The sequence below is a fragment of the Podarcis liolepis genome, assembly GCF_965112155.1.
Source record: "Podarcis liolepis genome assembly, chromosome: 13".
Lineage (NCBI taxonomy): Eukaryota > Metazoa > Chordata > Lepidosauria > Squamata > Lacertidae > Podarcis > Podarcis liolepis.
This window is the reverse complement of record NC_139573.1, coordinates 7325014-7351716: the sequence shown is the minus strand read 5'-3', so window position 1 is coordinate 7351716 and position 26703 is coordinate 7325014. Positions and strand designations below refer to the sequence as shown.

The following is a 26703-nucleotide window of genomic DNA, read 5'->3' as shown; positions in this document are numbered from 1 at the left end:
TACTAAAAAGGAGGGGAAATTCCAGCATTTATTTTTTTCCAAAAAAAAAATCTCTGGTGATTATTTTTAATAACAAAATAGTCATGAACAAATTGTGCGGGGACAAAAATAAAATAAAATAAATGTTTGAAAACTCCCAGCATTTTGAGTCCATTTCCACCCAGAAATGGGGGTTTTTATTGCTAAACGTTAAAAGGAATAACAGATTTAAAACAGCCTACAGGACCCAGCAATGTATGTTATATTCCCCTCCCAAAGAATGGGTGTTTATTAATAATAGCAAAATAATAATAACAATAAAGTGAAACAATAAACAATATTAAAAACCCGCCCACAAACCCAAATGTATCGTTAAACACAGTTTAATTCCGTTTGGAGACCATTTGAAAACACAAGACCCAGAATTCAGACACGCCCTCCCCCACCCCCAATGGAAAATGGTCTGAATAGGAGAGAGTTTAGATACCTCGTTCCCGGCCTGCAGGATTTGGGGGTTCCATCTCCCACCCCTATTCTGATTTCCCCACCCTGTTAATGCACTATTTTAAACTTTCTTTTTTCAAAAAAGGAATTTCTATAGAATAATTAAAAAATTACATATTCAACAAACAAACAAAATTAAACGTTTTCCCTAAGAAAGGAGGATAAGGCAGTTTGAGGCAGTTCTCTGGTGCAATAGGAATTTTTCTTCCACTCCCCCCCCCCCCCCGGTTTTTGGAAATTGCTACTTTGCTTTTTTTTTTTTAAGAATCCAGAATGGATTGGAAGTGACAACTGTAAACTTCATGCACTTATAATCAGACATTGGAGTAAACATTTATGCAAAATCATTTGAACCGTGCTGACCACCTCCATCCCATTCTACACCTCCTCCTCCTCTACCTCCACCTCCAGACCGACCGCCACAACCACCCTTCCCTTTCCTGCGCTCCCAAACTTGCCCCGCTCTCTGTTGCATTCAAGGTACCAATGGCCAACTCCACCTCTGCTGCGTGGGAGACCTCCACTTTCCCAAGGTTTGGCCCTTTAAGATGCTTCCCCACCTCCGAAAGGTATGAGCTGTCATGCCACGCCCCACATTTTAAACCCCACCCCTTGTCTTCCACCAAGGGCCCTCCCTGTTGGGTCATCTACATAAGCGCTTCTATTGGTCAGCCATGGCTCCTCCCTCCTTTTCAAGCCACGCCCAATGGAATGATAAAACGAGTTGGAATGCTGTGCTACGTTGCCCCGCCCCAAAATTCTGCAGCTTCCCTATTTCGTCTGCATAGCTCCGCCCACTACGAGGCCGAAACCTGCAACTCCTCTCCCATCACTCCTAATAGAGGGTACCCATCCTTCTGCCCATCATTCATTCCCATGTGACCCTGAAAGAAGGCGGGCGGCATTAACAACAGCGGATACTTGGGAGGGTCGCCGTGATAATTTAACCTCGATCCCACCCATGGGAGATCGCGGGGGGTGGGGGGGAACCTTGGTGGGCGTTCACAGTGTGCCGTCTTATCCCCCTGCCTTGCAGGTTGGCAGGTCAAAGCGAAGTCTCCTTTTCCCGAGCGGAGGTCAAGGGGTGCACTGCGACGGGGGTCGGGTGGAGACCGAAACCAGCATGGGGGAAAGTCCTCTTTTGCCTCCTCAAGTTACACTCACGGTGAGCATGCTCAGCGCACCCGCTGGGGGTGGAGGGGATGTGAAGAGACCGAGAAGGAGGAGAAGTGGGGAGGAGAGGAGAGGAGGGAGAACAGGACCAGGGGAAAGGATGCAGCAGGAGAAAATGGAAGTGGAGAAGAGGAGATCGGGACATGGCTTAAGGAAGTAGCACGCAAGGAGCAGTGGCAGAACGAAGGCCAGAAGAGGAACACAGGGAGGACAAAATGGCGGCAGGGCAGCACCGGGGAAAGGCAGAGAAGGAAGAGTGTGGCGACTAGGGCAAAAGGGTTCACGAAAGAAGCACCGGAGGAGAGATGGTGGCCAAGGCGAGGGAGACAGGAGGGCCCTGGTGCTCCCAGCCCGGCGAGGGAGCTCGCCTTGTCACACCTTGTCCAGCAGGGAACGCTGGCAATACAGCAACCGTTTGGGCGTGCCGTAGCGCTTGAAGATGAACAGGGCAATCCCCAGGGCAAAGATGGTGAGCAGCAGGAGGATGGGCAACACCACAGCGGCTGCGTTCACCTCCCCTGCTTCCGCATTGTCCACCTCGATGATGATGACCTCCTCGCCGTCTTCCTGGCGGTCTCCGCCCGAGCTGCATCCCATCCAGTCTCGGAGCACAGACTTGGGGTACCCTGGCTCTACCTTCAGCTTCTCGTTGTTGAACTTCCAGTAACGATCTCCCTTGTAAAAGTAGGTGAAAACTATACGGGGGAGGAATAGGGGGTGGTCAAGAAACAGGGAAGAAAATGAGAGTCAATTATAACAGCAAAGGAAAAAATTATCCGAGAGCAACAATGGGATTATTCCCAATAAAATAAAATTCGAGATGGGTTTTGTGAAATTCTGAACCCCCCCCCCCTTTTAATTTGTAAACCCATCTGAGGCAGGGATGTAGGATCTGTCTGGTGGCTACTTCAAAGTTAATTTTCAGTCTCAAGTTGAGGACCTTGCAAAGCACGTTTTATTTCGTGTGCAGATTTGGAATTCAAGTGATATCTGCCTGTGTTTTGCAGATTAAGGTCTGGAATCCGAATTTCATTTTCTGCCCCCATTTTGAGTACATATGGAGAATTTGTGGCCCTAATGTTGATTTCAGACCTTCCCTTTGGATTTGACACCAATGTGTCAATTATAAAGGCATGTGTAAATTCTAAAAGCAAGACTTTTTTGTGAGAAAAATGGTATTTCACACTGAGTAGTTTCATTATTCTGAAAGCAAAATGTTTTCTATCTGAATCTTCACTTTCATTTCACGTTAGAAATTTGTAAAAATAACCTTTGGTTCCAGATCAACAAGTTTTTACGGCTGGGTTTCAATTCAAGCTATAATCACTTTTTAAGGCATTTTATATTTCATTGTAGCAAAATGGCTTCCTGATCAGAGTTGGGAAGGGTAAAGCTTCCTTTAAAAAAAAATTCACATAATGAAAAATTCATGTTTTAATAAACGATTACCAGCTGCAACCCGCTGAATCATTTTAGGAACACAACATTAACTCCACAATGGCGGTCAACGGTATCGCATCAGCCATCTTTCATGAAGGCTCAAACGATTATTAGTCATTAAAACGGGACGCCTTTTGAATGGCTGAGTGTGCAGGGGGTTGATTTTCACACTAGAAGCACCTGGAAGGCACTCTTTGCATAATCTATGCACCTAGGTGCATTGCATTTCTTCAGGAGATTCCTGCGGCTGAGGCCAGGCTACCCTCTGCCAACAACAGGGGACAAGGCAGGCATTGCCTTCACTGCAACGGTGAGGAGACGCAATATTGGAAGAGGGCCTGCTCCCGTTGAAATCACTCTCTCAGCCATGATCCTCACTGGGTGACCCTTAGGCCAGCCCATATCTCTCAGCCTCATCAGCCTCACAAGGATAGTTCTGAAGGGAAACCGTGCACTCCCTTCATAATAATCAATGAATGCGTAACAATGTCCTAGAGTGCAGCAATTCAGCTTTTTCTGCATAGCTGCAATATGGTGGCTGCTGATTAAGCTCCCTGCTACAATGACTCCAGCTATTAGGTATCAAATCCTGACCCTATCTGCACACCACCATCCAATTTTATTCATGTGCATCCTGTTCACTCTTTCTTGGTCACAGAATGTTGGCAGCTGCTTCTTACATCAGTCAGTATCTGGTGGGCTGCATCCTTCCTAGTTTTGCATTAGAAAGTGGAGCATTTTCATCACCCCCTTTTCTTCCCACCCAATAGCCCCCCTCCGCTCCCCCTTTCTCACCCTCATCGCTGCCCATAAAAGCCCCCCGGAGTGACTCAGGGATCCCTTCCCAGACAGAAATGTGTTTGGGGTAGCCGGGCTCGACCGTTCGGCTCTCTTCGTTGAAGCGGTAATATCTGAAGAATGGAAAAGAACGCTGTGTTAAAAAGACTGCAGAGCAGAAAGAGAAAAGTAATTTCTTCCCTCTCTGTAGCAAAACCCCCTGACGGGATGAGCAAGAAAGCTGCAGCAGCGGTGATCAAACCTCCCTCTGGTGGCCAGACAATGCCTTAAATTGGAATTCAAGATTGCATGATGTGGCTAAGAGGGCCTTTAGAAAGGGTTAGACCAAGGGTGGAAAACTCCCACCAGCCCTTTCAGCAAGCATGGCCAGTGCTCAGAAAGTTGCAATCTAAGAATATCTGAAACATCTCATGCCTGCAGTTGTTGGATCTTTGGTGTCAATGAGCAAGACAGCTCTTGAGGATCTACAGGTAAAACGTCTGCAGTGTGCAGCCCAAGCTAAATTTACTCAGAAGAACATCCCCCACTGCCTTGACTTGGGACTTTTTGCCCTGGGCAGTATTCTGAGGTCCGCAGGGCTACTAACTTGCACACAGCAAACTGGCAACCAAAAGAACTAAACCTTTAGGTTTAATAAGGAACCAGAAACACTTCTATGTTGGCCTATCTCTCAAGGTGATCATGCAAAGCAGAGATTCTGAGGGCAGGTGCAGCGTTCAGCATCCTGTCAATCTCAGTTGCCGTTCTTTTGAAATAAAAGCCAATCTCTTCGCCCTCAAGGATGGGAAGACAGCCTTGGAAATGTGCAGGTGTTGACTGGTGAAATTACAGAACCCAGCAGGGAAGGACGAGGAAAATTCCTAGTTAGTTGGAGGAGCAGAACTTGCTTCCGTGCCCTGATTTCAGCTCTTTGCCTCCCCCCCCTGCAACTCACAGTAGAATATTGTTTGGAAGGGCTATAGCTTGGTGGTACAGCATCTGACTTGCATACAGAAGGGGTTCAATCTCTGGCAACTCCAAGCAGGGCTGCCTGAAACCTTAGAGAGCCGCCATCAGTCAGCGAAGACAGTACAGTGGTACCTCGCAAGACGAATGCCTCGCAAGACGAAAAACGCGCAAGACGAAAGAGTTTTCCGTTTTTTGAGTCGTTCCGCAAGACGAATTTCCCTATGGGCTTGCTTCACAAGACAAAACGTCTTGCGAGTTTGTTTCCTTTTTCTTAAAGCCGCTAAGCCGCTAATAGCCGCTAAGCCGTTAATAGCTGCTAAGCCGCTAATAGCCGTGCTTCGCAAGACGAAAAACCGCAAGACGAAGAGACTCGCGGAACGGATTAATTTCGTCTTGCGAGGCACCACTGTACTGAGCAAGATGGGTCCCCAATGGCCTAACTCAGTACTATGTCAACTTCCTATCCTCCTGTGTCCATTTGCTTGAACAAGCAACCTATTCTAGGGCTCGGGGTGTGTTGCAAAAAAGCTTCCCAAAAATTATGCATGGAAAACAAAAAGGACTGCGTCACCTGCAAGCTCACAAAAAGGGCCTCACAATGACCACTCGCTTCCCACAGAGACTTGGCTGGCAACCTGCTTCGCTCTGAGAAACTGCAGCAATTTCTCTCCACTCTGCCCAGGGAAGCTGCCATTGCATGGCAACCCTCTCTGCACATGGCCTCCTGGACACAGCAATGAGATTCAGACACTCGTGCACAGAATGCTTCGGAAGACCATGATGGATAGGGGTGGGAGCGCTGAGTGAAGGGGCCGGGCCCCTCCAACCTCTTCCAACTCTGTTTTGGTCCCAAGGAGCCAGAGCAGATGTACGCAGGCAGAGTTTTGGGCCCAGGCTCTACACAGGTGTCCTGCAGCGCAGTGGAGGGCTGCTGGAAGCTGACTGAAGTGGGATCCCAAGGTTGTGGCCAGCCTGTCTCGCCTGCCGAGCAGGGAGGTGGAGCCTGAGTGTGGGTCCAGGGGCATGAGAGATGGTGAACTGTGCCCAGGCAGGGCAAAGCCACAGGGAATTTTGCAGCAGTCCTGACGTGCAAATTACCCTTCTGACCTGGGTGCAGGGACAAAGGACTCATTGAACCACCCAGTGGTTTCTTCCCCCAAAACAGCTGGCGCTCGTTACCCAAATCCTCCCGCATTTTCACCTGGCAAAGCCAATGACTAGAAGTCTTGAAGCTGAAACAATTTCAATGGTTTGCTGGGTAAGAGGTCTGGTTTGCTGGGTGCGAAATGTGGGCCGCTTTAGTGGGTCACAACAGCTTATCGGTAACTCACTTGTCTCCCCGGAAGAAGTAGGTTTTCCCACTCGGCATCCAGAAAAGAGCGGCATCGATCCGGTCTGTGGGAAGCCCTCTGCCCAGCTCCTTGATGTGCTTCGGGTAGCCGGGTTCCAAGGTGGCCTCGTTGAAGACCCAATGCTTGTCCCCTGAAAGAAGGAAGGTCACCTGATTTCCCAAGATGCACCAGGAGTCTTAACCATGTCTAGCATTCCCTAGCCAGAAGACCAAACTTCCACCCCCATCAAACACCACAAAGAATTATGGGGTGGGGCTTTGACCTGGAGGCCAAATTTAGCCCGGCACAGGTCCCAATTTGGCCTACAAGGCTGTTTTCCCATGGAAGGGACTTTGGCAGGACAGCAGCGCAGCCCACCTCAGCAATTAAAAGGTATATAAATCACAGTAATTTTAAAAATATATATTTTTGGGAAAGGTGGAATAATATATTTAGTTATGTAACATATTGGCATCCCGCACTGAGGAAGACCTTGCTGCCTTCGGAAGCAAACAGTTCATAACAGTCCACCAACCTTTAAAGAATACGAATTTGCCGTCTTTCCTCTCATAAGCTGTGTTGATTGTTGAGGGAAGACCAACCCAGAACTGGCCGATAGGGAGAGGGTGCCCGTCCATCACTCGGTTGTTCCGGACTCGCCAAAACCATTTGTCCTGGAAAGCAGCGAGTTTCCAAACGTGTCAAATGATGTAAAACAGTGTTTAGATTGCCCTGCATACTTAGATCGGTGGGTCCATGCATGAAGATATTGATGCTAATGGATGTTGCAATAATAGCTGGTGCTTGCACGCTTTTGCAATTCCACAGTTTGGGCTGACGGTTGGTTACTAATGAAAGTTGATGTTGGGTACTGGTTTCTACATTCTGACTATTAAATTTAAAGAAACAACAACATTTTCAGCCCTTAAGGTTAAACAGACAAGCTTGGAAATACATAGCAAATATTAAACCTGTGTTTGTGGAGATTCCACTTAGAATGTCAGTAGCTATCAAGGGAATGGGTATCAGAGGCCTACACACACCTTAGTCTGCAAGCATGACTAATAGAGGCTTAATAAATTACGCAAAATAAGAAAAATGCTAAATCTCCGTATTCCATATACAGGTTGCAGAGTTCAGGGTTCCCCCCAAAAAATCTTCTTACAGAATGATGAATCTATCTCTTTTATGTAGCAAACATAAACCCAGATAATAGCATTTTCAGAGATGGCTCCAAAGCAGGGCTATCGCCCTTCCTACAAACTCATAACCTCCCCTCTCTGCTTTGCCCTCCCCACAGCCTAAGGCTCTGATTGTGCTCCCCACACAGGGCTAACCTTGAAGACAAACATCTCGCCCCTTAGCACAGCGATGGTGTCAAATCTCCCATCACAGATGTTGGGGCCGTACGTTGGGTTCTTGGGCGGCCGGTCTGGGACCCGGGGCTTCATAGTGGTTCGAGGGATAGGCGGAGGTTTACTGGGGTGGCCGATTTCGGTTCCTGGAGACAAGGATGGAAAGGGTTAATAATCTCGAACCTTTCAGGGCAGGGTTAGGCTCAGCTTTGTGTGTGAATAAAACATGCAATGAAAGTTCTAAGAAGTCAGGGTTACAGCGAAGAACTGGGGTGATTTTAGTTTGGCCTGAGATTTCCCCCTTTTTTGAGGAATTATTAGCCATAACAACTTAAAATCAAAGCTCCATGTTCAAGGGCACTATTCCGCCAATTACAAAATGGCAGGGGGCAAACAACAGAGATGAATGACTCCGTTGCGCTCCAGAGCATATCCCTATTCCAAAGAAAGCAGCTAGTTGCCAGTGTAAAGTCAGAAAATCAGCTGAGTGGAACTGGAAGCAGAAAGCCTCAAAGTAGGCCAGGAAAACATGGCCGCCATTCCCTTGAAGCACTCTCTTAATTGGCCATGCTAAAGGGACAACAATTGACATGTGAGAGTGATATAAGAGTAGAAATGGAATCAGGCCAAGGGGTCAGAAGTCACAACGGAAGTTAAGAGGGGTCATACCATACAATTGCTGTATGCCACGCCGGTCATCTTCCGGCAACTCAAAGTTATCCGTTTCCATCCATTGGTAGAAGGGGGCCATGATGGCGGACGGGTCGTTCGAGTGCTCCAAACCCAGCGCGTGGCCCAGTTCGTGCACCGCAACCAGGAAAATGTCATTTCCTACGAGGAGAGAAGCAACGATTTACCAGCGTCCTTTGCAAATGGTTTGCCAGAGTCAACCATCCCCTCAAGATGAAGGACACTAAATGGTTCAAGGAGTGCAAAAATCTTGGCCAAGGGGAATTTAGCACTACTTGGGTCAAGGATAGCTGGACACAGGGCCATTCTTTCACAGATATCGGTTCTGATCGAACAAAGGCTGGGCTCAGGAGAAAATAAGGAATTGGATACAGGGGGTTTCCTTCCTAAGAGGTCCTTCTGCTTTTGTCTAGAACTCACTTCATTATGAGATTTGGGGAACTAGAAAAAGGAAGTGATGTTCTGGCTGGTCTCGAGCCAATGAGGAGAGAGGGGTTCTTTTTTCTCGCCGGTTGTTACTCATAGTGACTCATTCCCACGCAAGGGTTCATCAGTCACGTCTGCCACCATCTACGCTTCTTCTTCCTGACATGTTATCTCCCCCCACCCCAAAGTCCTTCCAGCACCTTAAACTTCCACTCACCGCTAAGGTCATCGCTGCGGGAAGTCCAGGGCTCCGCAGCGTCAAAGTGAGTGTCACCACCGATGTGGGGCCCAGGGAAGTAGGCGTGGGCCAAGAAGCCTCCTTCGCCATCGAAGGGGGTGCTGTCGCCGTGGAAGCCTTCGGCGAAGAAGATCATGATGTCGGCCTGCGGCTGGCGGCCCTCGCGCACGTCGGAGTAGGAAACCTCACGGAAGCGCAGTGGCGTTACAGACTGCCACACACTGAAGGCGCGTCGGATTGCGGTGAAAGTGGCGTGCTCTCCTACCTTAGGTGTGTAGTTCTGGATACTGGAACAGAGGCAGAAGTTGAAATACCAAGGATTTTGGAAAGGCCCGTCCTGATACCTCAACTATCTCAGGCATGTAGGCCTCTGAACCTGCGTTGCTTCCACAAAGGGATCGCTTAGACATCCCTCTCAGGATCCCTAGAATCCTCCTAATCAATCATCCCTGTCCAACCAGCTTCAGATTTCCTTTTGTCCGGCTAAAATGACCTTCCAAGCTCTCCCTCCTTTCTCAGTCACGCACCCCATTTAGCTGCTTCCCCCTCTTAAGATGGCTCTTCAGGCAGGACAATGGTGCCAAAAGCTTGTTATGACTTCTGCCCTTCCTCTGACAGCTACTTTGGGAAACTTTCAGGGAAAACACTGAAAAATAGGGTGGGAGAAATCTGCTCTGTTGCCTGGAAACCTGAGAATCTAGATTTGTAGCGCTAAACGTGTTGGCTTATTCAGACCGTCAGATTTCTTCCTATCTTAAGTGTTTAGTTTGAGCAAATGATGTTTGCTAGAATACATGTGGGGCACTCAAAAATGAAGCTGCAGAGCAGGAAATTGAGAGTGGGGCTTGAGGAGTCAGACTTTGCCTTCCATGTAGCTCCCAGGTCTTTCTCAAGAGGCCACTTTTTACTCATGCTTTTTGCCTCACTGTCTCATCTCCTAAAAGTTTCCCCCTTTGAAGTCCCACGTTGATTTCAACATCAGGACGACACGAAATGTGTATAAAAATAACCCCATATTTGCATTTTCTTCTGGTAACAAGTCAGAATTCTGCCCCCCGTAATTCTATACCGCCTGCCTTTCTTCTGACAGAGCCATCCCCACAGCTAATTCTCCTTTCCCACAGATCAGCCCTTCGACTCCCTGCCCCACACCGTCTTCTCTGCCAACCTCACCAAAAAGTAAGATCGTAGTGCGACCACTTCAGCCCTTGGATGGCGTAGCGCCTGCGCCGGACATTGGCCTTGATCTCCGCTCCAAATTTATCTGGGACGCCGCAGCGGGGCCTCTTCATAGCCCTAGAAGAAGGAAGACGCCTTTAAGGTTCCAGCTGCCCTTGAGAAACACATTTCTATCTCACCAAAGTCTCTGTAGGTCGACCTCCCCATGTTAGCCGTGCAGACAGCCTGCCCGGGCTCAGCAACTTGTCATGAGGTCCGTCTCTCTTCATGCGCCGCCTCTGAGAGAGGGGGACAATGTGAGAAAAGCTTTTTCAGTGATCACTCCCCGATTGTGGAATTGTGGAAAGCCTGGCACCACCACTGCCAGCTTTCAGTTGCCAGGCTAAGCCATTCCTGTTTACCCTTGGTTCCTTCTTGGAATCATACTACAGTATGATTTCCGGCCTGTCTGTGGTGTTAATCATTTAGTAGGCTGGGGTAGCATGTGTCCTTCGTATAGGGTCAGTATTGTTGGAGGAGCGCTTTCAGCAAAAAAAAATTATTGTATTTTATTGATGCGTTTGCTTTTAAAAGTTCGAAGTATTTGCATATTTTATGGACTGCTTTGAGACTTACATTTAGAAAGCATGAGATAAACGGTGATGTTGGTGGTTGACGATGCCTTGACATCTGGCCAGCATTTACCGCTGCTTCCGTCGGAACAGTTATTTACATTCTAGCCATCTTGAAACTAGTGGGGGTTGGTGCGTATCAAGACAGGTAGAATGGAAGACATGGGGACACAACAGCAGGTGAAGTCAGAGTCAATGGCAGACAGAGCCAGCTCATTCTAGTTCTGTCTGCCATCCTTTTCCCTGTTTGGTCCTAAAACGGCAACACTGAGACTCAGGGGGAGGAAGCAGACAGGGTACTTCCACCCTTGGGCAGACTGCAGACAGGAAAGCAGAGGTAGGGAGCTGCAAACCGAGGTTGGTGGGGCAGTGTGGTATTTGTATCTATGGGACCGCCTCTCCTGTTATGCCCCGCGGAGGACCTTAAGGTCCACAAATGACAACACTTTGGAGGTCCCAGGTCGCAAGGTGGTTAGATTGGTCTCCACTAGGGCCAGGGCCTTTTCAGTACTGGCCCCAACTTGCTGGGACGCTCTGTCACAAGAGACCAGGGCCCTACGGGATTTGACATCTTTCCGCAGGGCCTGCAAGACAGAGCTGTTCCGCCTGGCCTTTGGTTTGGACTCAGTCTGACCCTTATGTTTCCCTCCCCTTATGGTTTTGATTTATGGGCTACTACTAAAATGAGGCTGCATTTTAAATTGTATTTTAACCTGTATTTTAATTAACGTTTTTTTCTTTTTCTATTACGTTTTATTGTAGTTTTATTGGTGTTAGCCGCCCTGAGCCCGGTTCTGGCCAGGGAGGGTGTGGGGTATAAATAAAAAAATTAATAACAATAATAATAAGCCAGCCTCTGCCGCTTGAAACTACAGATGGAGAACGATTCAAGATGATGATGCTGTGATCATATACGATGCCCACTGCTATGAAGACCAAAAGAGAAGCAAAACTCCTAAGGAGGCAAAGCCCTGTCTCTGCTCTCTGACTGCATTGATATTATTTATTATTATTTTTAAATTTGTATACCACCCTTCAACCGTAGATCTCAGGGGCAGTTCACAACATAGAAATACAAGAGGTGGCATCATAGACTGAGGAAGCTAAGCCAGTAGCCGCCGGCCCGTAACTCAGACAACCGATTCTGGGTCTTATTGAGAGCAGGAGGCAGGCTGACGACAGCTCCATTAGACAGAAGATTGTACGAGGTAACTTTTTGGTGGATTGGGCCCCCATGGATTCATGCGGAGGGGTATCATTCTGGGCTTCTGCTTCAGGAGCCATAGCGTTGTGGGAGAGTAGCACAAAGTTTTGCATGCAAGAATAGGACCTAGGAGACCAGGTTTCGAACCCCTACTCAGCTGCCTGGGTGGACCTGAGGCCGATCGCAGTCTCTCTGCGTAACCTGCTTCACAGGGTTGTTGTGAGGAGGGGCTGCTGCCTGAAACAACGGCGGCATACGCACGCCAACTTGTTTCTCCGGCACTGTCGTTTGCCAGGGTGTACACTAAGCCATTCTTTGCCAATTCCCCTCTCCCTTCCTCCACACCCACAATTCTGACTTCCTCTGCCTAGCATAAGAAGCCTTTCTGGGATGCTTTCAGCACAGGGATAAGGAAACCAGTAGCCCCACCCCACCAAAGTTGTTGGACTCCAAGCCCCATCATCCCTGATTAACCCTCTCGCCCAGCCCTTCCCCGTATCATCACTAAGCCAGAACAGACAAGCAAATAACATGTTTTAAAGGGTTTCTCTTGCCCCACTCTTCCTTTTTGCAAAGGATCTCCAAACAGCTTTCCACAGCTCTGGATGCCTTGGACTACAAATCCCATCATCCAGCGTGTGCATGGAGTTCTTACACTGGTTTATCAGCTTTATACAGGCCAAGGGGTGCCGATTTGCTGCCAGTCACCTAGCTCTATATGCCAAACATAGTGGCGATGTGCTAGACTTTTCGCTTTCCCAATCTTTGTTGGCCAAGGCAGAGAAGACACCAGGCCTGCCACCTTCAGCCTGGCCATAGCTTGCTGGGCTGGCAGTGGCAAGGCTGGCGAAAGCGAGACAAGGCCGGCTCCAGGCAATGCACATCTCTGCTTGTAGGCAGGAGACGTCCATGCCAGCACTCAAGATGGGGCCTGACTGAGGCTCTGCAGGGGAGGAGAGCAGAGGGCAGTCCTGGCATACCTCAACAGGCGTGGCAAATAAAATTGCTCTTTCGGCTGGAGTTTGCAATTATGTGACAGGCAAGTGCTAGCCCTAGACTAAACTGGGTTGGGGGGAGCTTAGAAAGAGGGAGCAGAGAGGGGATGGAGAGGGGAAAGGTAAACACTCGTAAAAAAAATGTTAATTAAATCTTTTGCTAGCTTATAGTTTAGGAACCACTTAATGTGCTTTAAAGGACGATGTTGCACATTGCAGTTGGCAACTACGCACTGCCACCACGAAAGATGAGCCCCCACCCCACAGAGAGAGAGTTCATAATCAAGGGGGGGCAGAAGTACATACATTTGCCTCCCCCCACTGCAAAATCAGGCACTAGAAGACCCACCATTTCCCACCCGGAAGCTGCTTCTGAGTCCTGTTTAAAATTCTCCTCCTCCTCCTCTGTTCTTTGTACCCTCGCCAAGCTCTTGTGGTGTGGAGTTCCACTGGTCAGCCCTAACTCCACCAGACACTGCTTGCTCTGTATGCAATACTAGGGCCACCCCTGGGACAGGATGCCGCTCAGCCGTTCTGCCTGCTTGCCAGCACTGGGAACTGGAAACCAGCCACCCAGCCACAACCACAGTCCCAGCCTTTCTCTCAGTTACATCATGGCCCTTTTAGGTGGTTTCATAATATCGTGTTCCCACCACCAGCGTTTTGAGAAACGCCATGCGGCATTTTGGAAAAACTGCCCGTAGGCCTTCAAGTCTTCAGAAGTTTGGATAGGAGAAGTTTTCTGAATGCAGGAAGCACCTCGCAAGGGACAAATCTCAGCTCTTGAACTGGTGGTCTTGCCTGTCCTGAGTTCGAGATTTATCATCTATGAGGTGCTCCTTGAATTCAGAAAAGTTATCCTATCCAGTAGAGCTTTATCAAGGCTGGGTCTCGTCAACCGTGTACCCCGAATGAGGAAGGCCCTCACAGTTGTCCTCTCCCTCAGTTCTCCTCTTTACCCAACTTAGGCCGGCAGGCAACCAAGGCACACAGTTGCAGACCACATGCCATAGCTGTCAACTTTTCCATTTTCTTGCAAGGAATCCTATTCAGATTAAGGGAATTTCCCTTAAAAAACGGGAAACGTTGACAGCTATGCCACACGCTCATTTCAAAATGGCTGAAGCACGGTCACTGAAGGTCGCCATGATAGGACCTGTGAGAAATATATCCCATTTGCTTGATTGATGCTTGGTTTCAGTACGTAGGGAGACAATTCCCCTCTGATACTGTTTCCCAGTAAAGCAAAACAGTTTTGTTTATTTACCCCCACCCCATGACTAAAAGACCAAAAACTCTTCGGTTGCCACAGCACCTCAGTGAACCATGTAAATACTATCCATTTTTTAGGACATGGTTTGCAATAAATCACTATTATTATTATTACTATTTACTGCTACACCTTAAAATTGGGGTCCCAAATGATTTGGGGCCTGGGGCACATTTGGAACCCCCAAAACTTTTGTAGGGGAGCCTCAAAAGCACACATTTCCCATGAGAAAAACTGGCAGTGCTCAGAAACCACTTGAGAAAGAAGGCAAAACAGCTACAAACAGCCCAAAATGAAAGAAAACACAGACATATCTAGAAATATGCAACTCTCCCAGCCAAACAAACCCCCACACCACCCAAAATAAAGCTAAAAAATTAAATTATTGGGAGGGAGAAGAGCATTATTGCCTTCAAAAGGGCATGGGTCTAAAAGAGATTTTTTAAAAGGGGTCTTCTCTTGTGGGTAGGGGTGAAGCGAAGTTCCCAAGGCTTTTATGGGTGAAAACAGAGAAGAGTTGCCACTGGATTTTGAAAGGGAGAATTTGTCACACCAAGGGCCATGGTGGCAGAGCCTGAGCATTGCAATGTAGATGTCCGCAAGGCCCCCTGCCTGACACCCTGGAGAGCTGCTGCCAGCCAGTGTAGGCAGTGCTGAACTGGGTGGACCCAGGAAGGAAGCGAGCAGCGGCAGCAGCAGGAGAAGGGAACTCACTTCATGGTCTCGGAGTCCGCCGTGCCCGTCACCTGAAGGCCGTAGAACCGCTGCATGGCCGAAATGGCGGCCGTGAGCGACTGTGGGGAGCGCTGAGTGTGCGTCCGAAGGTCTCCGGGGGGCAGGTAGCCATATTGCTGCAGCCAGGCCTGGGGGGAGAAGGAGATGGGTGTGAGAAGCACAGCCGTCCTCACAAGCAGTGGTCGAAATTCCCCAGGCACGTTTCGCTTATTTATTGCATTTATATCCCAACTTTTTCTCCAAGGAGTACATTGTTGACCCCCCCCCCCCAGTTAATCCCGACAAGAACCCTGTGAGATAGGTTAAGGGACTGTAACTGGCCCAGTGACCTTCATGGCCGAGTGGGGATTTGAACCGCGATCTCCCAGGTCCTAGCCTGACACTCTTAATGCCTCTAGCCCACTGGCTTCCTGGAGCCCTTCTGCAATGGGGCAGCTCTACAAATTAAGTAGTTAAATAAAATATGGGGAAAGCCAAATGTCACTTAGAAAAGGATCTGAAATATTTTCTTTGAAGCTGGGTTGTTTTATTCGACGTTTCAGTGAGTTGGAAACCAATTTTTGAGATTGTTTCTTTAAAATATTAAGCGGTATAGAAATGAAATGAATAATAATCATAACGAAGACAACAAGAAATTCTGCCGCAAAAAAAGGCGCCTAGACATTGCATTGCGGTGACCAGGTTTAAGGTGCCATTTGGCGATTAGCTTATATATCTCGAGTTTGGTCACAAGCGCACTTGTGAAGCCGGAATCACTGCAAAGGGTGCACAACCCAAAAAATGCAGAATGGAAGACTGAGCCACGGCAAATTGTTTCAGGGTTTTTTCTTTCCTCCATCCATTTCTACCTATAGGCTTCATTCTCACTAAGATGGTCAGACCTGTGTCTGGACTGTGCCACCTCAATCTGCTGGGGGGGGGGCTCACCCGATTTAAAACAAAAGCCCTTCAGGCAGAAGATGAGCACGGCAAAGAATATCAGAGCAGCCGCCTCTCTGATGTGCTGATATTTTATGCAGGGGGGTTATTTTCATATGGCGTTTGGGCCTATGTGCCCACCCCTTCGACCATCTGAAGTGGTACAGCCCAGTCTTGGCTCACCGCTTTGGTAAGAGCTAGGCCACAGAATCATAGGGTTCGAAGGAACCAGACACAGATAGAGGCCAACCCCTGGCCTCAGAACAAGGTTTTCCACAAATCCCAGCCCTTCTCCTGCTAGCTCCGCTCGCCGCATGCAGGCACGCTCTGGATAGCTCAAGAAAAACAAAATAGCTGGCTGCCAGGAGGATCAAACAAACTGGGTTGGGGAGCCTGTGGCCTTCAAGACCTTTGCAGGACTACATCTCCCATCATCCTTAGCCATTGGCCACACTGGGTGGGGTTGATGGGAGTTGGAGTGCAGCAATGTCCAGAAGGCCAAAGCTCTGACGTAAAAAGTTCAGGAACCTCTAGATTACGAATCCATTTACAAAGGACTTGGAGAATGGGGCACGGGGCTCCCCACTATTGGTTTTCTGTGCTTCTTCTATCCCAGTGGTAGGGAAGATTTGGCCCCTTCAGATGTTGCCGGACTACAACTCCCATCACCCCTGCCCACTGGTCATGCACATTGGGGATGATGGGAATTGTAGTCTATCAACACCCAGAGGGCCACATGTCCCCCGCCCTTGATCTATGTCCATATACTGTCAGCTCAGCCATACTATCCATGGCAAAGACCCACTGCCCAATAATTGCTGGTATCAATCCCACTCAGTGCTTCCATCTTTCAGCATATTCCCGTCTATCTATCCTTCCCACACTCCTCCCTACATATCAATCCATTTGTGTGTTCTCTGTTTCCTGCTTTGAGGTAGGGCATCTTTTATAAAGGACACCCCCCAACTATCAACCTTCCCCTCCACGTACGCCTATCCACCTACATAATCACTTTGTGGTTTCGTTTTTACAATCCAGCGGAATATCAAATTTATGAACTAAACAAATAAAGTTCACAGTGCATTCCTTCTGTTTCCATATATATATATAGTTTATCATGGGGTATGAGGACCTGTTTAGTGCTTTGGATGCCGTCGGACTCCAACTCCCATCAGCATGGTCAATAGCCAGGGATCATGGGAGCTGTAGTCCAACAACACCTGACTGGCCCCAGCATCCTCAGTCCTGATCTACTGACTCCATCTTTCTTTCCTTTCTCTGTCCATCCGCTTTTCCTCCCCAATCGCTGCCCACCCACCGACTCATTCCCATACGTTCAACTCATCTTTCTGTCCGTCTGCCAATCTGTTAAAAGTATGCTGTGAGCCCAAAGCACCTTCTGATTCAGGAGCTGACACATTGTGCCTCTGCGTGATCACCTTGCCCTCCTTCCCATCATTCTCCGCTGGATGAAAGGCAATAGCGACGAACAGGGCATGATAAATTCATTCCATTGCTCCCAATACAAAGAACCACCTGATCTCAAGAGGAGTCATACCCAGAACAGTGACTCATACAAAGGCACAACAGGGGAGGAATATTAAATATATTTTGAAAATTAAAGGAGTACACTTTGGGGAGCCGTGTAAGAGGGTTGGAATTTGGGGAAACCTGAAATACTCCCAAAATAACACATTCTCCTTATTCTGCCTGTCCGTCTGGACCAGCTTCAGCTCAGTCAGTACAGCAGGAGACTCTTGAATCTCAGGGTTGTGGGTCCGAGCCCCACATGCGACAAAAGATTCCCGCATTGCATGGGGTTGGACCTTGGGGTCCCTTCCAACTCTACAATTCTGTGATGACTGTGGCTGGTGCTAAGGGGAACTTACCCCACACCCTGCCCCCTGCCCAGTTCGGTCAGGGGAACATCAAATGCAACCTTAAGTTCCACGAATTTCAGTGGGATTTATTAAGTGCTTCCTTCACTTATCAGTTGCTTTGTGTGTCAGCTCCTGCCAGGCACACAGGCCTTGTGGCTGTCTCAGTTCCTCCCCCCTCACCGCCCCACTGCTCCCCTTCCATTGATCTTTACAGTGAATCACTCTGTCTGCAGCCATTTTCAGGCATGGTGACCCTTGGTAAAGCAGGCTGGGCAAGGCTCTCCTCAGATCTAAGACGCCTGGGATCAGATCTTCAGATGCTGGTCTCTGCAATGCTTTTGGGGAGCTGCTCTTGTGGCGAGACTGGAATTGAGCAGCATGAAAAGAACAGAGCAGGAAGAAGAAGAAGGGGAAGGGGGGTCATCTCTACAAGGAACTGTGGTTCAGGATTGACACTCATTATAGATCATCTCCTTGCGTAACATCAGGTGATTCAAAAGGGATGTTGCTCAGAGGGAGAAACCCAGGGAACAAGCAGCAAATGAATTATGGTGGGGAAGACAGAGAGAAGAACTGGGAAAGGAGAAGAGTTAACTCTTTGTGATGCGATAGGTTTTGCAATGGCGATTCTCCCACCTCTGCAAAATGCAACTGCACGGCCGGATCATTTAACAGGGCCTCCTAGCCTGTCAATGTATTTCCTGACAGCAGCCGACCCCAAAAGAACGTCCTGAGACATAAGCAGGGCAGGTCTTTCCTGATATCTATCCCTGGTGCCTGTTCTTTACTCAGAGGTAGACTGCCTCTGCACATGGAAGTGTCATTTATCTACAGAGGGAAATGTTTCTCCCTCTCTCGGAAGACCAGAACTCAGGGGCACGCCATGAAAAATCGGCTGAGAGGGCAGACAGTGCAACTTGCAAAGGTATGACAATGGCCAGCTTGGCTTGAAGGGCATTAGAGGGGCAATCATCCACATTCCCAAAAGGAAAGAGAGGTCTGTCTGTGATTACTGGCCTTGACAAATGAAATACTGTAGAACCTCCAGCTTAGGAGCAGTCTACCTCTCTCAATGCCAGTTGCTGGAAGGGCACAAATACAGGAGAGGGCTATTCTTGTTTACACACACTGCTTGCGAGTTTCCTGGCCACCCCTAGAAAGAGGATGCTGGATGAGATCAACTCTTGGCCTGATCCAACAGGGCTCTTCTTCTATTCCGGTGTTCTTATCATGGCTGGTAGCCATTGGCAGCCCTGTCCTTGGAACACCCTAATTTTGGCTTTTCATACAGTGGATGATACAACACAGCTGCTGCCCCTCTGTCTGCAAGTTTTATTTTTAATAGCTGTCAAACAATCCAAGAGGGGTTTTTTTAAAGCTGATTAATCACCTGCCTTTTAACCAATTCATCAGCTGATTGAAGCCCACTGGGGAGAGTTATTAGGTGGTTGTTTTTATTTTGATTATATATTTTGTGGTTTTATATTTTGATTTTGTTCTGTGAACCGCCCTGAGACCTCCTGGTATAAGGAGGTATAAAAATTCAATACATAATAATAATAACAGTGCGCTGACCCAGCTTAGCCATGGTTTAGTGCGAATGCACAAACATGCAGGTTTCCTGGATAGCAGATTGTGACCACTTCTCCTCCTGCACTGCTGTTTGCTAAGCAATGGTTTGGCTTAGTATGCTGTCTGAACATGGCCTTTTGAGATGCAACCAAGGTTTGTTCTATGGTTTTACCATTCATGGATAAACCACAAGTCTGGGATCAGACATAACACCTTGCCAAACCATAGCTTCACTCACAACAGCAGCAGCTGGGCCAGAGAAGGAACAAAACAGCCACAACCTAGGAATCTGTTTGCTCTTTCCCACTTAAACAATGGTTTGGGGCTTAGTGCTTTGGGTACACTGAGCCAGTGAGATGTACTTTGAAGTAAACACACACACGACTGAACTAAGTTTTAAGAAACACGGAAACTTAGGTTGGTTTGACAGCTGTGGCCTTTCTTGAATAGCAGTAGTCTGGCCACCCTGATCTCTAGCACCCTCCAGCTTGGACTACTATAATGTGCTATGCATGGGGCTGCCCTTGAATACAGTTCAGAACCTTCACTTAATACACAATTCACCTGCTAGCAATCTACTTGGTTTATCTAGAGACATACGACATCAACTCTGAAGGACCTATGCCGGCTCCCCATTCACCAGATATGATAAGCCATCTTCAAATATCTCAAGGGCCGTCACCTGGAAGAGGGGACAGGCTTGTTTTCTCCTGCTCTGGAGGGTAGGATTTGAACCAATGCCTTGAAATTACAAGAAAGGAAATTCCGACTCAACATCAGGAAGAACTTTCTGGCCTAAGAGCTGTTTGGCAATGGAACTGTCTCCCTTGGGAGGTTGTGGACTCTCCTTCCTTAGAGGTTTTCAGGCAGAGGTTGGATGGCCATCTGTCACGGATGCTTTAGATGAGATCCCTGCCTTGCAGGGGGTTGGACTGGATGACCCTTGGGGTCCCTTCCAACTCTACAATTCTATGATTCTACCACAGAGACCAGTTCAGGGCAATGCTGCCCTAAATCAACCTTCACCAACATGGTGCTTGCACTCTCCTGGTTCTGCACTCTCCATCACCCTTTAGCCCCAGCCAGGATGACTCCAAAACACCTGGGAGGACACAAAGTTAGTGACGTCTGCTGTATAAGAGCCCGGGGTTCAAATATCTGCAGGAGTGCTTCCTCTTGTGCCAAGCTGCTTGAGCTCTTAACATCACCACAGGAGATCCTTTTCCACGCTCCACAAAAGGAGAATACTATGCATGCACAATCTTATATGTGCTTACTCAGAAGTAAGGTGGTGTAGTAGTTAAGAGCGTTGGACTAGGGCCTGGGAGACCAGGGTTCGAATCCCCTCTCAGTCTTGGAGCTTGCTGGGTGACCTTGGTCCAGTCACTGTCTCTTAGCCTAAAGTACCTCCCAGGATAAGATGAGGAAGGGGGAAAACCATGCTACCTTGAGGAAAGGTGTGGTATAAATCTAATAAATAATCAAAACAAGTATTTGATGGGGCTCGCTCCTAGTAAGTGTGCTTAGACTTGCAGCCTAAACCTTTTCCTGATATATTTGGCCTTACTTATGAGAGTTAAGTCAAGCAAGTGGGCACAGGGAAATGGGGACTTTAGGGTCAAAGTGAGCAGCAATGTATACATTTCAGACTCTATACATAAAGGCCTTGTGTGCGTGTTTTTTTTCCAGAAACACACCCCCTTAAGGCAAAGATTTAAAAAAAGAACTTGGAGCAGGCCCAGGTGATGATGTCAAGGAGCCTGACAAATTTCGACACCCTCGGGCGTTGCCAATTATTTTCTTGCCTTCCTATCCGTCCATGACGCTCCCACCCCCCCCCCCCAATTTCCCTTGCTCTACTCGCCAACGTTTGGGTATAAAAAAAGACCCCGTGCCCCCGCTTTTTTCCGCTTGCTCTCCCTTCGCACTCCCTCTTGCCTCCCTTCCCTCGCTTCGGGATGGAGCGGTCCCTAAAAAAAGTCACCGTGTCTCATCCCTGAAGTCTCAAAAATATCCCTTGGAAGAGAAAGAGACACAAACAACCCACAGCCCACGCAGCCTTTGGGTACAGTAACCGTCCTGCCCTCCTCCTTCGTTTCATCCTAGGCCAGAGCCTTCCTTAGAGTGAATTCCCCAGCCATCCCCGGGGCCTTCGCTCTTGTCCGAGCAAACTTGCAAACTTCCTCGAGGGTTCAGACAAGGCCCTCTTTTGTCTCGTCCCTCCCCACATCCTCATTCCTGGCATTCAGACCCCAGTGGCTTAAGGTCACAGCCGCCAACCCCCTTTCAGAGCTGGTACCGCCACTTCCCTGAACTGTTCTTTCCTCTGCCTTCCTATGCTGGGTCCATTTCCTTTTCTTCTTGTTATTATTTTTTTTCCAATTGTAAAATTGGTGGAGAACACCCACATGAAAAGCTGCCCTTTTCCTGCCTGAGTTCTTTCCCCATATTCCTCTCTCCTTCTCTCTCTCTCTTTGCATTCATTTTTTCTTCCAAACTTATCACAAAAATTAGGTTACAAGGTAAAAAACATCCTTCCAGTTGCATCTTCTGCCAGTGGATGTCCACCACCATCATTCTAGCCCTCATTGATCCCCAAGTCCTTCAGAGCTCTTTCTTCCAAACCAGCCACCAAGGCCACAGACTTCTTTGTTCCTCTGAGGACATTTCAGGACTTGATTCGGGTTCTTCCCCCATAACATAAAATATTCCCAGCTACCACAAAAAGAGTGTGTGTGTGTGTGTGTGTTTCAGCAGCAAAAGTTGCTTGGATCGGCAATAAAAGCAAGGAACAAAAAGAAGAGAAAGAAAGGAACTGTAACAATAACAGACACGCCGTCAAAAGCCAAGGAAAAGTTGGAAGGAGACCAAGGTGGTTTGTTTGGGGTTTTTTTTTTCCTTCAAGGATTGCGTAACTGAGAGCAGTGTGATCAAGAAAGAGGGAAGGAAGATGGAAGAATGATGGATGGGGAGCCTGAGATATGTATGGCTAAATGGAGAAATATGGATGAGAGATGTTCAATGGGTGACAGAGAGATGGCAGACTAAGAAGTAGATAAGATTAGATGATTGATGGGCAGGTGGAAGCTTTTTTTAAAGGGAGTTGAAAGTGGTTTGAGACAGACTCCACTCTCTCTGGTGTATACACATAATTCTTTTGTCTGGCTGAGTGAGGCAAAAAAAAGAATGAAAAGGGATGATGAGTGTGACCACCACAAGTAACAATCCCTCTTTCAAACTCCCTTCAAAACAGTGGATGGAGAGAGAGATATAAGCGGACAAGCAGACAGATAGATATGGGAAGATAGGGAGGGAGTTTGAGAACAAAGTGGGCACAGGAAAAGGGTCACAATGAAAGAGGGAATTATCTGCTTGTTGAGAATGGTGAAGGCTCAGAAGCAAGGAATGAATTGTGACTTAACATTACTTGATTTATAAAGGAGCAGGGAGCCAGTTCAAATAACAGAAAGGAAGGAAGAGATTACATGACAATCTGATGGACTGTTGCAAGCTGCCTCGAGGGTGTCTGGGTGGAAATGGTGGTGTGTGAACCCAGTACATAAATGCAAATAAATAAAACTTTAAAAGTACATAAACAAAGGGGTAGGGAAGGGAAGGGAACAGGCAAGCTGGATTTCCATCCACTTTAGGGGAGTTTAAGCTGCAATATTTCTCCAAAAGGGAAGAGAAAAGGTTGCGAAAGAGAATAAAGGCCTTAAAACGAAGGGATTTTGGTAGACATCAATATTGGGGGGGGGGGGCAGAAGGCATGAAAGTGTTTAAGCTGACGGGCAAAATCAAGGAAGAAAGGGAGCTTGCATCAAAGGGACAGCCATCCAAAACTGGAACACGAAAGCGCAGAGAAGTGAGGGAATGGGGAAGGTTGGCAAAAGAACGAATGGAACAGAAAATGCCTTGGCATAGAAAACACCATCTCTCCGTCCAGCTGAAGAACACATCCAAGAAAAGAGGGGAGGGGGTGAACACAAAGGATGGTAAAAGAAAAAGCAAGGGAGGAGTAGATGGAAAGAACAGCTGGAGAAGGAATGTGAATAAAAGAATAGGAGCAAAGGTGATGGGAAGTTTGGCAGAAGGGAGATACAGGAAGGAAAATTCAGAACGTGCCTGACTCGTGAAGGGGCGTCTCAAGAAGAAGAAGAAGAAAAGGGGGAAAGATCAGGAGTGATTGGGAAAGGCCATACTGACCACCAGGGAAGGGTGGATGTCAGAAGCTTCCTAAAGGAGGAGTGCTGGGGAAGGCAGAACACATACAAAGGAATTTGCAAAAAGGAAGGCAGAAATATTAAACTGCAAACAGCAATCAAGCAAAGTGGGGGAAATCAATATATAAGCCCAGTCAATGGGAAGAGGTGAAGGCTCTGTCACTGGAGATATGGACGAATCCTGTTTAGGTGGAGGGGAGCCACTTGGTTGATAAATAAGTAGAGAATAATGTGTGCCAAGCTGAAAGCGAATGAGTGTGGTAGAGGCCGAGGGAAAGAGAGAGCAAAGGAGAGAGAGGGAATAGAGCCATCTCTGCAGCAGACAAGTGGAGACAAGAACATCGAAGAATGGAGCATTTAAGAGAACTTAGCAGGAGGGGAAGGCGCAGAAGGAAGGAATGAGAAATCTGTGCTGGCAGAGGAGTACAGAATGCAAACGAGAGCGAGAGAGAGGTGAGAGAAGAGTGAAACAAGGGGAAAGGCTACTGCGGGAGCAAGAGAATGAGAGAGCGAGGCAGAGGGCAGGAAGAAGGGAGTGGGAAAGCCAGCAAGTGAAGGGGTGGAAATAATGGGGAGATCTTCTCCAATAGGTCTCATTCATAGCAAAATAATAATAAAGGTTCCCCGGAACAAAAGCGCACCAAGCGGGAACGTGGAGGAATGAACTGTCCGGTAAGGAAAAGAAAAGGAGGAAAAAAACCTAAGCGGGGAGGAAAGCAGAAAGCAAAGGAGTGGGGAAGGCAGGCGGGTGGAGGGATGCAAGGGAAGGAACGGAGAAGCAGGTCGGGCAAAGGAAAGCCTGGGAGATTAAGAGAAAAAGAGGAGGGAGGCACGGAGGAAAGCTGGCCAGGAGGAGCTGGCATTACCTCCCTCGATTTTGCAGGGCACTCACCTCGGGGCTAAAGCGGGAGGTGGAGGATCCGCGGGGCAGGAGGGCGCTCAAGGCCACGGCGAGGGGCAGCAGCCGGAGGAGGGCGAGCCACGGACACATGTTGCTTCTCCCCCCGAGTGTGGCGCTCTGTGGCGATCCTACTCACCCGAAAGCCTTTTTTTTCTTCCTCTCCCCCTCTCCCTTTCTCCCGTCGTGCAAAAAAGAAAAAAGTTGCTGGTGTCGAGTTTCTCTGCCCCTCCCTCCCTCTCTCTCTCTCTCTCCCCTCCTCGCGCTGCTTTCCCTCGCTCCCTCCTTCCGCCCCGTCTCTCCCCCTCGCCCAAAGTGGAGACGTGGTCGGGCGCGGGGTCTGGCTCCAATTAGAGGGTTGCGAGGAGGATGGAGAGAGAGAGAGAGAGAGAGAGAGAGAGAGAGAGAGAGAGAGAGAGAGAGAGAGAGAGACTCCCCTCGGAGGGGAGAAGATGGGAGGAGGGAGGGAGGAAGGAGGAAAAGAAAGGAGAGGAAGAAAGGCAGGGAGCCTCCAGTCTTGCATGCGCCTGGGAGGCAGCAAAGCCTATTGAGCTCAACTTCTGAGCAGAGGATCTCTGCACATGCGGCCGAAATGCATGCATGCATGCTCGCTCTTTCCCGCTTCTACTACCTCTCTTTTCCCATCCCCTGGTTCTTCCCTCTGCGCTGAACTTTAACTTTAATTTAATGTGACTTAATGTGCCTGCAGCGACTACTATTGCATGCATATGCCGCCTTTCCACCGAGGAGCTCAAGGCGGCATTCATACATGGTTCGCTCCACAGCTGTCAATGTTCCCTATTTTTTAAGGGAAATTCCCTTATTCCTAACAGGATTCCTCGCAATAAGAGGGGAAAATTGACAGCTATGGTTCGCTCCCGCTGTCACCGTTGCCTGCTCACAACAATCCTAAAATGTAGGTTAGGCAGTGAAAGAGCGAGGCTGAACCAAAGTCACTGCCTGAGGCTCATGGCTAAGTGGGGATTGAACCCCGGCCCAGTGCCGGATTTGTGTATAAGCTAAACAAGCTATAGCTTAGGGCCCCACTCTCTTGGGGCCCCCCCAAAAAAAATCAAAGGGGAAAAACTTGATGTACATTTCCAAAATCAGATAAAAAGCAAATAAAACAAAACCTACATACAGCAACAGTGTTTTGTGTTGTGTAGGCTCCTATTTTGTTACGTGCAAATGGCTTTCGATACCTATTAGGTCCATAAATTACCATATAGCATATATTCAGCACAAAAAACAGCGGCAATTTGTTGTCGACAAAGGACAGTTGGATATATAAAGGGCCCCATTACCTTCAGTAGCTGAGGGCCTCATCAAACCTAAATCCGGCCCTGCCCTGGTCTTCCAGGTCCTACACTCTTAACCACTACCCCACATTGCCTTTCTGGTCTTTCTCTATCATGTTGCTGCTATTGGTGGTGGTGGTGGTGTTATACCATCATTGTGCCTGCCAAAATAATAATTATGTTATTATTATTACTTTATTATTTCATAATTTCATTTATTCCCAGCCAATCTGGGTGGCTTCCAGCACATAAAAATTGTAAAGCATTAGACATTAACGTAAAACATTATTATTATTATTATTATTATTATTATTATTATTTACACAGCTTGGGTATTCTCTGAATGTAGAGCAATGTGTAAATTCTGAAATTAATTAGGAAGGGACTCCGAGGGTCATCTAGCCCAACCCCCCTGCAAGGCAGAAATCTTTTGCCTAACATGGAGCTCGAACCCACAACCCTGAGATTAAGAGGCTCTACCTACTTGAGAGGGAGGAAGAAATTCAGATCTAGAAAGGGGACTGGAATTCCCCTCTGAGGAAAGGTTGCAGCATGTGGGGCTTTTCGATTAAATGAAAAGGCAAGTAGAGGCAACAAGACGAAAGTTTATGTAAAATTATGCAAGTCATGGAGAAAAGTGGTTAGAGGGTGATTTTTCCCCACCCCCTCATAATGCTAGAAACTTGCAGACATCTGAAGAAGCTGAACGTTGAAGAATTTGTGTCTGAGGAAAGAAAGGTCTTCTTCACACAGCACTTGGTTAAGTTCTTGGAATTTGATGCCACAGGAGGCAGGGAAGGCGTCCAAGTTGGATGGCTCTGTAAAGGGGATTAGACAAATCTGTGGAGCGGCTACTAGCCACAATGGCTATATACTCTGCCTCCACTGGTCAGAGGCAGTAAATGCTTGTGAATCCCATCTGCTGAAACTGCAGGAAGCCAGAGTGTTGCTGTGCTCAGGTCCTTCTCACATGCTTCAATCCCACAGGCACCTGGCTGGCTGCTGTGACAACAGGATGCTGGGCTAGAGGGCCAGGAA

At 48.0% G+C, this 26703-nt stretch overlaps 1 protein-coding gene across 1 annotated transcript; it reads right to left on the bottom strand.

The window, feature by feature from the left end:
- MMP14 (matrix metallopeptidase 14) lies at positions 1–24721 on the bottom strand. The gene is made up of 10 exons (XM_083471058.1): positions 24362–24721; positions 14856–15004; positions 10056–10178; positions 8862–9169; positions 8198–8359; positions 7511–7674; positions 6709–6847; positions 6174–6324; positions 3892–4007; positions 1–2351 (listed from the first exon to the last, which is right to left on the bottom strand). The coding sequence occupies exons 1-10, from the start codon at positions 24458–24460 to the stop codon at positions 2029–2031; spliced, it is 1734 nt and encodes a 577-aa protein (XP_083327184.1). The 5' UTR covers positions 24461–24721; the 3' UTR covers positions 1–2028.
- Between the last annotated feature and the right edge of the window lie 1982 nt (positions 24722–26703).